Source organism: Haliotis cracherodii, unplaced genomic scaffold (genome assembly GCF_022045235.1).
Source record: "Haliotis cracherodii isolate W230 unplaced genomic scaffold, xgHalCrac1.p SCAF_1, whole genome shotgun sequence".
NCBI classification, from domain to species: Eukaryota; Metazoa; Mollusca; class Gastropoda; order Lepetellida; family Haliotidae; genus Haliotis; species Haliotis cracherodii.
In genome coordinates this window covers 69,854,698-69,867,694 of record NW_027266264.1, presented here as the reverse complement: position 1 = coordinate 69,867,694, position 12,997 = coordinate 69,854,698, and the positions used below count along the sequence as shown (strand labels likewise).

General features: G+C 43.1%; 1 protein-coding gene across 1 annotated transcript; it reads right to left on the bottom strand.

The window, feature by feature from the left end:
- Positions 1-478: 478 nt before the first annotated feature.
- LOC139467998 (solute carrier organic anion transporter family member 2B1-like) lies at positions 479-8,234 on the bottom strand. Its single transcript, XM_071249642.1, has 9 exons — positions 7,593-8,234; positions 6,898-6,988; positions 6,501-6,683; positions 4,852-5,016; positions 3,961-4,153; positions 3,425-3,551; positions 2,256-2,410; positions 1,680-1,744; positions 479-885 (listed from the first exon to the last, which is right to left on the bottom strand). Exons 1-9 carry the CDS (start codon positions 8,232-8,234, stop codon positions 605-607), a joined length of 1,902 nt encoding a protein of 633 aa, XP_071105743.1. The 3' UTR covers positions 479-604.
- Between the last annotated feature and the right edge of the window lie 4,763 nt (positions 8,235-12,997).

Below are 12,997 nucleotides of genomic sequence, written 5' to 3'. Positions count from 1 at the left end.
CCTTGTTAGTTTCTACCCTTTGTTATTTTTCACATTTTGTTATCTTATTAATTTTCTTCTCCTTACATGTGCATCTATATGCTCTCTACCTCACGGCATTCATTCACCTGATGAAGGAGTAAGCATATACTCCGAAACGTTGTGTTCCTCATGATAAAGAAGTTGACATCCTTATATTCTCTTCCTTAACTGTAATGTATTTGTACATAACGTTATGGTTAGTGCCATGTCTAAAACTGAGATACTGTGTGTATATTATTAGGGAACTTATTAACTTCTGCATTGCTCTACATGATAAACTGTAAGAGTTAGCAGTCAAAGTGGTGTTTAACGGATTTAATCCAACTTGCTAGTACAAGCAATTTCCCATAGCAAATCACTTCACTGTAACTCAGATTTTTATTGATACATGCCAAAACTAACATCTGGAAGATATGCTATCTCATTCCGCGCATTGCTTTCAGAATTCTCTGGGGGAGACAATGTCTTCCGGTGCAGACAATTTGAAACCGAATCCATAAAAGGCAAGTGCTCAATGAGATAATGATATGTAACTTTACACCACAGTCATTCTTACACTAGAACTTAATGTACACAGTCTATGTCAAAGTTTGGTTGCTTGTATCGTGTTGTTCGAGTTCTGTGGTTTCTCTTCTTTTGTACCATATGTTTCAGCGTTTCTTTCCTCGCGTCTCAGTACAATCAGGGTGACCAGGAAGAAGGTGATCGCCATGACCTTACCGCTGACCTCTAGAGCCTTGAGCCTTAACCTCAGTGATGTCAGGTCATACTGAGCACATGATCCCCTCACGCCGCACGTGACATCCCAGATGAGGCAGGTGCTATCGATCACATTGCCAGCGATGATGGGTGCAGGCAAGAACCCTGCAACAAGTACATACCTTCATAATTTGAAGTGGGTAACAAATACATAATTTCAAAATTAAAAAATGATGCAGTTGTCCACTGCGGAAACATGCAGTTTTCTTAAAATAGAGTGAGTGAGTGAGTGAGTATTGTTTTACGCCGCTTTTAGCAATATTCCAGCAATATCACGGCGGGGGACACCAGGAATGGGCTTCACACATGGTACCTATGTCGGGAATCGAACCCGGGTCTTCGGCGTGACGAGCGAACGCTTTTACCACTAGGCTACCCGACCGCCCCCTTAAAAATAGAGGGGTTACTTAAATGGTAGATTCGGTTTATTACATTGTATATATTACATATGTTATACCCTTACATGATCATACTACAGAAAACCGGGGATGCGTAACCCTGCCTGTCTCTAAACCTCTAGGGGCGGTCGTGTAGCCTAGTGGTTCAAGCGTTCGCTCGTCACGCCGAAGACCCGGGTTCAATTCCCGATATTGGTACAAGGTGTAAAGCCCAATTCTGGTGTCCCCGGCAGTGACATTGCTGGAATATTGTTAAACGCGGCGTAAAACCATACTCACCCACTCACTCACTCACTACACATCTGCTCACCCCTCAGGATCCGCGTATGCATGTAATGTAAGGGATGATTGGTGTTTCGTCATTTTTAAATTTTAACCTCTGATACGGATTCAAACAATTTTGAAAGGGTTTCCATTATCCAGTACCCCTGCATGCTCGGGCGCCTTCTAAAACAATGTACGTGATCGACAGGAGCTGCAACAGGTGTGTTCATTACCAACCTAAGAGTGACGCCAGGAAGGACAGCAGGCCAACTGCCATAGCTTTGTCTCGCTCGTCAACACTCCTAGAGAAAAGAACAAATATTGCATTATTACATACTCATTTAGCCATAAATGACGTCATCTTGACTGGACAGGCATACTAACCAGACATAGTTACTCTTCTGATATTGATAATCACACACAAGTGCCAGGAACCCAGTCCTGGCGTCCAGACTTAGTGCAAGCAGTATGGCGTTTGGCCATCAGTCGTGACAAAAAGCATGATAATACTTGTCATGCTGTAACTGCCGTTCAGCATGATGTCTGATACTCGTCTTGAAATGACAGACAGGAGACAATATTGTCAGTTAAGAAATCGTGGAAACGTGTGTGAGTGAGTATGGTTTTACGCCGCTTTTAGCAATCTTCCAGCAATATCATGGCGGGGAACACCAAAATGGGCTTCACACATTGTACACATGTCGGGACTCGAACCCGGGTCTTCGGCTTGACGAGCGAACGCTTTAACCACTAGGCTATCCCCCCGCTCCCATGGAAACGTGAAGACTCCGGCGCATCATTGATGTAGATTACCTGATCTGCAGCATATACATTGGCATAATAGACAGCGTGCCGCACAGTCTCATGGCCATGTCGACGGCGATGTAGTAGTAGAGGTAGGGGCAGTCGGTAGCACACATCCCAGCTGTCGTCTGACCACTGGTCACCTTGCTACAGCCACCATAAAGCTGGTGCAGAAGAAATTAGATTATCACAGTAGTTACATTCTAAATTTAGCTATAATGAATTACCTTTACGCGAACCTTACTTGATATCTTTTATCTAAAAGTAACTTCACATGATTGAAGGAGTAGAGGCTAACGCCACCCTGAACAGGAATACCACAGCGTATCGACCTAACGGTGGAGGAAAGCCGAAAATAATGCAGGTTGGATGCCAGTTTGTATAAACCTACAAATCATGGACGTCCAATTACCAACGTCAGTGCCTCAGGGAGGCCTTCGTGGTGTAGTGGATAGAGCGTTTACCCGGAGAGCTGAAGGTCTGTGGTTCGATACTCGACCGCGTCACACCAATGACGAAGGTACTTGTTGTTATCATGCCTGGCGTTCGATATCAAGCGGATAATACAAGGAATAGTCGGCTCGGAGCATAATGTGTCTGAGTGGGGTCAGGACAGGTACAGGCAGCGTCACACACATGCATGCACATCGCTATATAAGTGCAATAATCTTGAAAGCGACGTTAAACTCTATCGCACCTCGCCTAATAAGGCATATCGTAAAAATTTGTATCTGTAAGTGAAACGAAAGGAAAGAAGAGTCGTATGTAAGCTTTGAGTAACCCGCATTCCTAGTGTTTCCACTGGTATACTTGAAGGGTTGGTTGGTTGGTTGGTTGGTTGTTTAACGCCGCACTCAGCAATATTCCAGCTATATGATGGCGGTCTGTAAATAATCGAGTCTGGACCAGACAATCCAGTGATTGACATCATGAGCATCGATCCAAGAGATCGATGACATGCTTCAACCACGTCAGCGAGCCTGACCACCCGATCCCGTTAGTCGCCTTTTACGACAAGCATAGTCGCTTTTTACGGCAAGAAGACCTATTCGACCTATTCTACCCCGGAATCTTCACGGGCACTACTTAGAAGGACATAACATGGCTCTTGAGTGTCATAGTAGAAGGGTTTATTACAGTGAATCTAATGCATGGAACACGGCTATGATCTATCTCACCGACTGGGACTGGTTGGTGCAACCGGCAAAGCAGGGGGAGAAGTAGGTGATGTTGTCTCCACACACTGGGAAGTAGTTGGTGGTGTCGCACGTGCATGCAGTGATGCCGTCTTCAAACACAACGTCCCTGAACAGTATAAACAACATCGTAGGAAAGAAGACATTAACATCAGTTTCTCATCCTTCTCAATAAACTTTTCCTCTTTTTTTTTGTTTAACGCCGCACTCAGCAATATTGCAGCTGTATGACGGCGGTTTGTAAATAATCGATTCTGGGCCAGACAATCCAGTGATTGACATCATGAGCATCGATCTAGGTGATCGGGTTACGATGACACGCATCAACCAAGTCAGCGAGCCTGACCATCCGATCTCGTTAGTCGCCTTTTACGACAAGCATAGTCGCTTTTTACGGCAAGCATACTCGCCTTTTACGGCACGCATAGTCGCCCTTTACGGCAAGCATGGGTTGGTGAAGACCTATTCCAATCGTGAAGTCTGAATGAAGGTGATGAGGACATAAACATCAGTCTTACTCTTCTCCAGAACTGAAGCCACGTATGTGGGGAGTTTCACATCCAAGGAAGAAGTCCAGACAGTTGAAGAAACACGAAAGACACACCGATGTCAGGATCATCCTGCTGCACCCAAGCCGGGTCAGCTTGAGCCGTGATGTCAGGAATCCCCCTGTAAACGTCCCTATTGTCACCGCCACCAACTTCTGCACACCTAGAATAGATGATGACGTATATTCAACGGGAAGCAAGTGTGACGTTCAAACACAGTATTAGTAGGTTTTAATGTAAATGTCAATTGTGTAGGATAATTCACGAAGGTGAATGGTGTTACATGAACGTACTTTTGACATGCCGACACAGACCTAGTAGCCTGGCCAACTGAGTGCGTGTCAGCGTATCGCATGGATCGTTTGCTTGGTCCTTGCCCGACTATCCCATGGCCGCCGCCATATAGCTGTAGTGTTGATAACTCGTGGCGGATGCTAATGTAACCATTCATGTGGGTGGCCGTGTAACGTTGTATACCCACCTTGACGTTGATCTACCCAGTATGATATTGACCTACTCAGTATGACGTGTACCTACCCAGTATAATGTTGATCTACCCAGTATAATGTTGACCTACACAGTGTGATGTTAGCCTAGCCACTATGGTGTTGGCCTACCCAGTATGATGATATGTTGACCTAACCATTATAATGTTGACCTACCAAGTATGGTGTAAACGTATCCAGTATGATGTTGACCTACCCAGTATTATCTTGACAACCCAGTATGATGTTAACCTACCCAGTGTGATGTTGATCTATCCCATAAGATGTTAATCTACCGACTATGATGTTCGCCTGACCAATATGATGTTGACCTACCCAGTATGATGTTGACCTACCTGGAATGATGTTGGCCTACCCAGTATTATGTTGGTCTTGTATCCCGGCACCATGAACTGCTTCTCCACGTACTTGGAGCTGAAGGACTCTGTTCCGGCCACAACGAAGATGAGGAACATGAGCCCAGTGACGCACAGCGTGTACACGGGCCTCCGCACCACCCGCAACACAGACCGGGGCAGATCTGCACAACGGTCACAGGGATGTAGTAGAAAAAGCATTACGTCAATATACATAATGGGATAGCTCTTAGGGCCGTTTAACAAAACGATCATAGCATTGCCACTACAGTAATCCTAAAGTACTACCGTTGTAGGGGCAACGGGTGGCCCAGTAGTCTAAGGTGCCGCAATTCGCTGTGCGAAGTTGCGTCCCTTGGGCACGTCAGAAACCTATGGCTGTGGGTTTGAATCCCGGTTTGTCAGCAGCATACCCGTGCTGTATGTGTGTGAAGTGATAAACGTCTGAGACTTGCACCACTTCGGGTTTTCCCCCACATTAAGTTGACACTTTCTGGAATACCGTTAAAAGGCGTTAAACTCACCCACTCACTCACTCACTCACTCACTATCGTCTAAATGATCGCTGTGGTTTAGGTAGGTTTCTCGGCAGGATAAAGCCAACGGATAAAAACGATATCCGTTGGGGTCATATGCGGATAGAGATGTAAATATCAAAGGTCAAGTAGGACTACTTTCACTGTTTATAAACAAACATGGCGTCGCCCTCGTCATTCGGCAATCGAGTCAGAATTAACCATCGGGAATCTGGATAAACTACAGAGATAACTGCTATCATTATCAAATGAACAGTCTAAAATACTTAAAATCAGTGTCTAGCTGTGACGTGGCTAAGGCATTTTATAAAATTTGGCAAGTTTGGAGAAACAAATTGCGAGGGCACGAAGCCTAGCCAAGCAGAATCAACAGCCATATCTGTGCTTGTAGTCCTCTGCGTCTGGAAACGTCCACAAATTAAAATAGTTGGATTTGGCCGAAATATGTTTGAATTGTTACCTTGTTTCGTTTGTCACTTTGTGTACATCTGACTACACTTCTTAACGTTATGACAGGACATGCCGACTGTCAACAACGTCTGACCGTGGCCGTGACGTTTCATAGACTAGGGTAAGAGTAGCTCCTCTTTGACAAAGGGCAGTTACTCTTGCGGACAGACCGATGGATTGCCGCGAAAGGCAATTAAAAACAACTGTTGTTTTGCGTATGTGTTGCTTCACCACTGTATAAGGCTACGGTCACTGTCCGACTGACACATCACTAACCCTGTGACGTAATAAATATTAATGCGCAAATTCCAGGAAAACTCGCAATGTTTCGGTAATGTTTGTGAGAGAGATTTTGAAGCACAGAATTAAAGAATGACATTATATGATAAAGAGGTTATCACGCTTGTGTGTTTGGGGATGGTAAATATCCTGAATTAGGAATAAACACTATGTATTTAGCTCGCCAAGGCTCGCTAAATACAATGTTTATTCCTAATGCAGGATATTTACCATCCCCAAACACACTCGCGTGATAACTTCTATGTATATGTCACATGAATATTGCATTTCTTTGCAAGCAATACCAATATGTTGCTATTTAGTCTTACAATGTGTGTACATAGTGCACTGGTCAAAATAGTCAATATGCGCATATGACATACCTTTGATGCTGTGGATGACTAAGTTGTCTACGTCCTTGGCAGTAGCCGTGCTTGACGATGGTTGTAGGCGTTTAGGAAATAACAGCAGAGGAAGTCCAAGAATAACTCCAAGACATCCAAACAGCAGGAACCCTATCCACCAAGCACCTATCCATTTCGGGTGTGTTGGGGCCATAGAGGTCTCTAGAATAAGGCATGGTGTGGCGAGTGAGTTTTTATGCTTCTTTCATAAATTTGGGAGCATATAATGCGATGGTTAAATACGCTTCATGTTATGTGCTATCTTCGGGAAAAGAACCTAAGCGTGGTGCTAACCACACCCGATAACCTTTGCGATGAATGAAACCTGTTCGTAGGCAGAGCTCTAGTCGAGCTGTACTGATGACTGATACTTTACCTTGTAGATCCACGGGAATCTGTCGGAATACACCTCCTAGTGCTGTTGCAAGCGCCGGTCCGAACACAGTCATCGTTGTGCTGATACCTAGGTAAAAACACAAACAAAACATATTCAGGAATGATACAAAAAAAGGTTCAGTGAGCAACGTTAATGCCCATACGTTTCTCATGTTTTCTTCTTTCTCTTCTTTCTCTTATTTATCACATGTAAATAAGCATGCATGCAATATATGGGATATAGGTTGTGATAACTTGCTCACAACCAGTTTAATGTGCATCATTAATAGAAAAATAGAAGCGACAAAACTCATTTCTTATTCATAAGAAATCTCTGCGATTCTAAGATTCCGACTGTATGATGAGCATGTGTCTATGAATCATAATTAAATAGTGATGACACCAGGTGTTTTGATATAATTCTACGAGGCTGCATGTACCCGAGTTGTATCTGATATTTCCATAGTTACATATAATGGTGACGACAATGTGATTATGTCTCTACGTCTGAATTTCCATGGGGATTTCGGCTACTACCACTGAGAATCGGGAAGCCACATACTATGACCTGGCTGATTGTTTGCCATCGTGTCCCAAGGATGTCGTTCCTCATGCAACCACCTAGACAATTCTGACTGCGGCGTAAAATAACATCTCCGCAACCATCCACTCACTCAAGATATAGAACATACCTAGATACAGTCCTGTTTTGGTCTTGATAGGGTTGTTGTTGTCGATGTAGGCTGTAGAGAGGGACGTCCGGGGTGACTTTCCGATCCCCTGAAGCACCATCCCCGCCCCCAGCATCCACACCACCCAGCGAGGACCCAACGATGACTGGATCACATCGGCTCCGCATTCTTCCATCTCGGACACGTTGCCATGCCGACACAACGGAGCAGTGAACACTTTCGTAGAAGAATTGTCAACAGCAGCATCTGATAGCTGGGGTAAGTAGAACGGGTCGACAAACTGACACAGACTCACAAGAATACCGGAAATACCAAACAGGAAGCAGGCCGCTGACAGAATTCTGGGAATGTGGCGACTGCTTCCAAAATGGCTGACTAGTAGGACCGTGCAGAGAAAGCCGATGTCGTTGCAGCTGAGGATGATGCCGGTGGTGGTGCTGTCAAGTTGGAACTGCTTCTCAAGGGCTGTGATCTGAGAGTTGATGTAGAAATTGAGACTCTGGGAGATAAGTCCGGCGAAGCCGTACACCAAAGAGAACGACAGGATATGCTTGCATGGCTGCAGAATACGTAGCCTGAAGCTCCCCACACCGCAGTAGGTCTCGCCACTGTGGTCGAGACTGGTCGTTTCTCTGCTGTCGGACATAGCGCCTGCAAAGCATATTGTAAACATCTGTACCCCGAGCAATCTCATGAAACATGTTTCCATCCTACTACACTGTGCATGAATACTTTTTATTGTTTTCAATTCCAAATTTGAAAAAAGCAACACTCGGTATGACGACATGTCTAATACTTTGTCTGAACAATTTCGTTTGTATCTACATTCTGCAAATTCAAAACGTCAAAGCCAGAGAATCAAGTCTCGGTCTCGACTATCTGCAGATATTGGACGAAAATGGCAAATGATTTTTTTTATTTTTTTTATTTTCCCTTTTTATTCATCTCAGCAGGTACATCATTTATATATACATATCATGCCAATACAGATGTGGTACATGGTTTCAAAAAATGTACATCTTTCCATACAATAAATTCTTTCCTGTAAAGTCCACGTACTGTATCAGTGCATCATTATTCAGTTTTTAACAAAGTGTGGAAGAAAGACCAAAAACTAAAAAAGTTTGCATAGTTACAATTTGTGAATGAAATTACCTTTGTAGCATTGTAATAACTTTTTATCTCACGCTGTATGTGTTCAAAATGTGGCCTTAATCCTTTCCTGTCTGTATATTACTTGTTTTGTTATTAAAAGTACACTATTCAATGGCTTGTTGTGTTTGCCTTGAAATCCAAACAAAACATTTTCTCTGTTTAAATCAGTGGTTCCTTCCACAAAAGATTTTAACCAGATATACAGTCTCTCCCAAATCTTTCCTATATGTTGACAATCATACAACATATTGTTTATAGTTTCAGGTTGATTTGTACAGAAAGTACACATAGGAGAATCAACATATCCAATTTTATATAAATATTGGCAAAAAATGGCAAATGATGACACGAGGTGTTCGCGAAAAGGGTTTAACTTAGTATTCCTGCTCAACCGGTAGCACTGAAAGGGTAATCCCTGACGTGCTAAATAAGGGAAATACCCATCAATGTCTGCCATAACATTTCTGGAAGTACTCAACCCGGCCATTAAAGGTGAAACTTGATTGACAATTGTTTTGTAAGCAAAACGTGTCTTTCCTTGAAATTAAATAATATGTACATGCTCTAGAATTAACTGGGAAATGTAGACGCCATAAGCTGGAGCCATGGTTGTGTTTCTTTTAGTTTTCAATGTTTCGGCGACTGTTTTCATCCTTGCAACACTTTGATTGCTTTAGTAGTAAGGAAGAGAATATATGAATGTCAACTTCTTTATAATGAGGAACACAACGTTTCGGAAACGTTGTGTTCCTCATAATAAAGAAGTTGACATCCATATATTCTCTTCCTCATGGGTATCACTTCTAAATACCTTTCAAAGACCTCCGTTAGTTTTTGTCAAATCAAATTTTCAAATGTATACTTATTTTGCCTGTCGGTTTATGTTTTCGCAAGTATTTCTGAATATTCGTTGCAAGGATATTTCACTTGGAAGCACACTTGGATTTTTTAGTAACATTTTGAATATCACTTCAGTGGCTTGGAGTGTTGCCCTACAGCTTACAGCATGCTGTCCTACAGTTTACAGCAGTCTGGCGTCAACACATCAAAGAGGATACGTAAATATTTTAGAAAAATATTTCTTAAGATAATATCTTTCTTTAATGGATAGATCCTGCTTTCAAGAACAGGGCACAATCTAGGACAATTGCAAAAAGCAACAAACGGCACAACGTATATTAATATGTATAGTGATAATTCATAACATGGAAATGAAGGTTTTTCGTAAGCCATTGGACGTTCTACGAGTATTAGAACCTGATTGTACACGAGTTACATGTAACCATTATCTCTATTATTTCATCAAATACAGTTTATAACCATGGTTCAAACCCCCAGATATATGTGCTGATACCCATCATATTGTATACTTCAGGTACCAATATCAGTTATATGCACTGAGTGGAGGCGAAATGGGGTTTAACGTCGCGTCCAAGATTATATAGCACTTATATAGCGACGTGCATGCACATGTGCGTACGTGTGTGTGTGGCTGCTTGTACTAGTCCGGACTGATGCCGATTTATAGTGCTAGCCCACTGAGATACCATGCCGCACTTTAACATGAATACCCCACTCATACACAGTATACGACTCCGAGCCGACCAGTCCTTGTTTTAGCCCCTTCATGCCGAGCCGATGGTAGCAACAAGAACCATTTTTAACGTCTTTTGGTATGACGCGGCTGGGGATCGAACCCCGGACCTTCCGCTCTCCGGGCGGACGCTCTACCACTAGACCACGGATATGCATTGATATGTGTTGAATGATATGTCTTGAAAAATAATGTTTACAGTGTACATCACAGACAAAATCTTTCGATGATGAATTAACAGTATTTGACGCTCAAAATGCGAGATATGAGATACGCACTCACCTGGAGGAGTTTAAGTAAAGATGGAGGTCGGGTTCCTTGAAGCAGACGTCACTCCGGCATCACTTGACAGACACATCTGAATGACGGCAGCCGGTGTTTAAAAACTGGCACAGTGAAATGCGTCGGACAGCCTGTTACATCTAATTTGTGTGGGGATCAGAAAGTGGGGTCAAGATATCTGTCAGACTGTAACGTATGGTGCACAGGGAACAAAGACATTCTCCAACCCACATATATCAGATAACACGTTAATTTCACTGTTAACATAAATTTAATATGTTACTGGCATTTTAAGCACTGGTTTATATGCTGGCACACACTTCCATATATTTGCTACATACATACACTGTCACGCTGACATGAAGTTGTCTCTATTTGTGACCCTCCTTCACAGACACACACCATCCTCTTCATACGACACACTTTTACACCCACGAACACACCACCATGTTCATGACACACTTTTACACACACCACCCTGTTCATACGTCATACTTTTACACACACACACACCAACCTCTCTGTATGAAACACTTTCACACAGGCACACATCAACCTCTTCATATGAGTGAGTGAGTGAGTTGGGTTTTAACGCCGCTTTTAACAGTATTCCAGTTATATCGCGGCGTGTCAGCTTAATGTGGGAGGAAAGCCCGAAGTGATGCAGGTCTCAGACGTTTACCACTTCGGTGAAACCCACGAGCACGGGTATGGTGCTGACAAACCTAGAAACATAATTGGGGCGAACCGGGATTCGAACTCACAATCATAGGTTTCTGGCGTGCCCAAGGGACGCAACTCTGCACAGCGAATCGCGGCGCCTTAGACGACTGGGCTCTTCATATGAAACACTTTCACACAGACACACATCAACCTCTTCCTATGAAACACTTTCACACAGACACACATCAACCTCTTCATATGAAACACATTCACACAGACATACATTAACCTGTTCATATGATTTGGTTGGTTGGTTTTTTGTTTAACGCCGCACTCAGCAATATTCCAGCTATATGACGGCGGTCTGTAAATAATCGAGTCTGGACCGAACAATCCAGTCATTAATACCATGAGCATCGATCCAAGCAATTAGGATCGATGACATGCATGAACCAAGTCAGCGAGCCTGACCACCCCATCCCGTTAGTCTCCTCTTACGACAAGCATAGTCGTTTTTACTGTAGACCTATTCTACCCCGGACCTTCTCGGGTCCTTTATATGAAACACTTTTACACAGACACACACCAACGACTACATATGAAACACATTCACACAGACACATGCAAACGACTTCATATGAAACACTTTCACATAGACACACACCAACCTCTTCACATGAAACACATTCACACAGACGCACGCCAACGACTTCATATGAAACACTATCACACAGACACACATCAACCTCTTCATATGAAACACATTCACACAGACACACATCAACCTCTTCATATGAAACACTTTCACACAGACACACACCAACGACTTCATATGAAACACATTCACACAGACACACAACATCCTCTTCATATGAAACACAATTACACAGACAAACACCAACCTCTTCATATGAAACACATTCACACAGACACACATTCACACAGACACACGCCAACGACTTCATATGAAACACATTCACATAGACACACACCAACCTCGTCATATGAAACACATTCACACAGACACACGCCAACGACTTCATATGAAACACTTTCACATAGACACACACCAACCTCTTCATATGAAACACACTCACACAGACACACGCCAACGACTTCATATGAAACACATTCACACAGACACACATCAACCTCTTCATATGAAACACATTCACACGCCAACGACTCAATACGAAACACTTTTACACAGACACCCACCAACCTCTTCATATGAAACACATTCACACAGACACACGCCAACCTCTTCATATGAAACACATTCACACAGACACACATCAACCTCTTCATATGAAACACATTCACACAGACACACATCAACCTCTTCATATGAAACACAGTCACGTAGACACACACCAACCTCTTCATATGAAACACATTCACACAGACAAACATCAACCTCTTCATATGAAACACATCCACACAGACACACACCAACGACTTCATAAGACACACTTTCACATAGACTCACACCAACCTCTTCATATGAAACACTTTTACACAGACACACGCCAACCACTTCATATGAAACACAGTCACATAGACACACATCAACCTCTCCATATGAAACACATCCACACAGACACACATCAACCTCTTCCTATGAAACACATCCACACAGACACACACCAACCTCTTCATATGAAACACATTCACACAGACACACGCCAACGACTTCATATGAAACACTTTCACAT

Bases quoted from the DNA above. Each gene is read 5' to 3' on its own strand.
- LOC139467998 (XM_071249642.1), bottom strand. From the start codon at position 8,234: ATGTCCGACAGCAGAGAAACGACCAGTCTCGACCACAGTGGCGAGACC. The intron at 5,017-6,500 runs GTATGTCATATG...ACCGTTGTGCAG, and splicing joins AGTCATCCACAGCATCAAAG to ATCTGCCCCGGTCTGTGTTG. The intron at 4,154-4,851 runs GTAGGCCAACAT...CATCTATTCTAG, and splicing joins CAAGACCAACATAATACTGG to GTGTGCAGAAGTTGGTGGCG.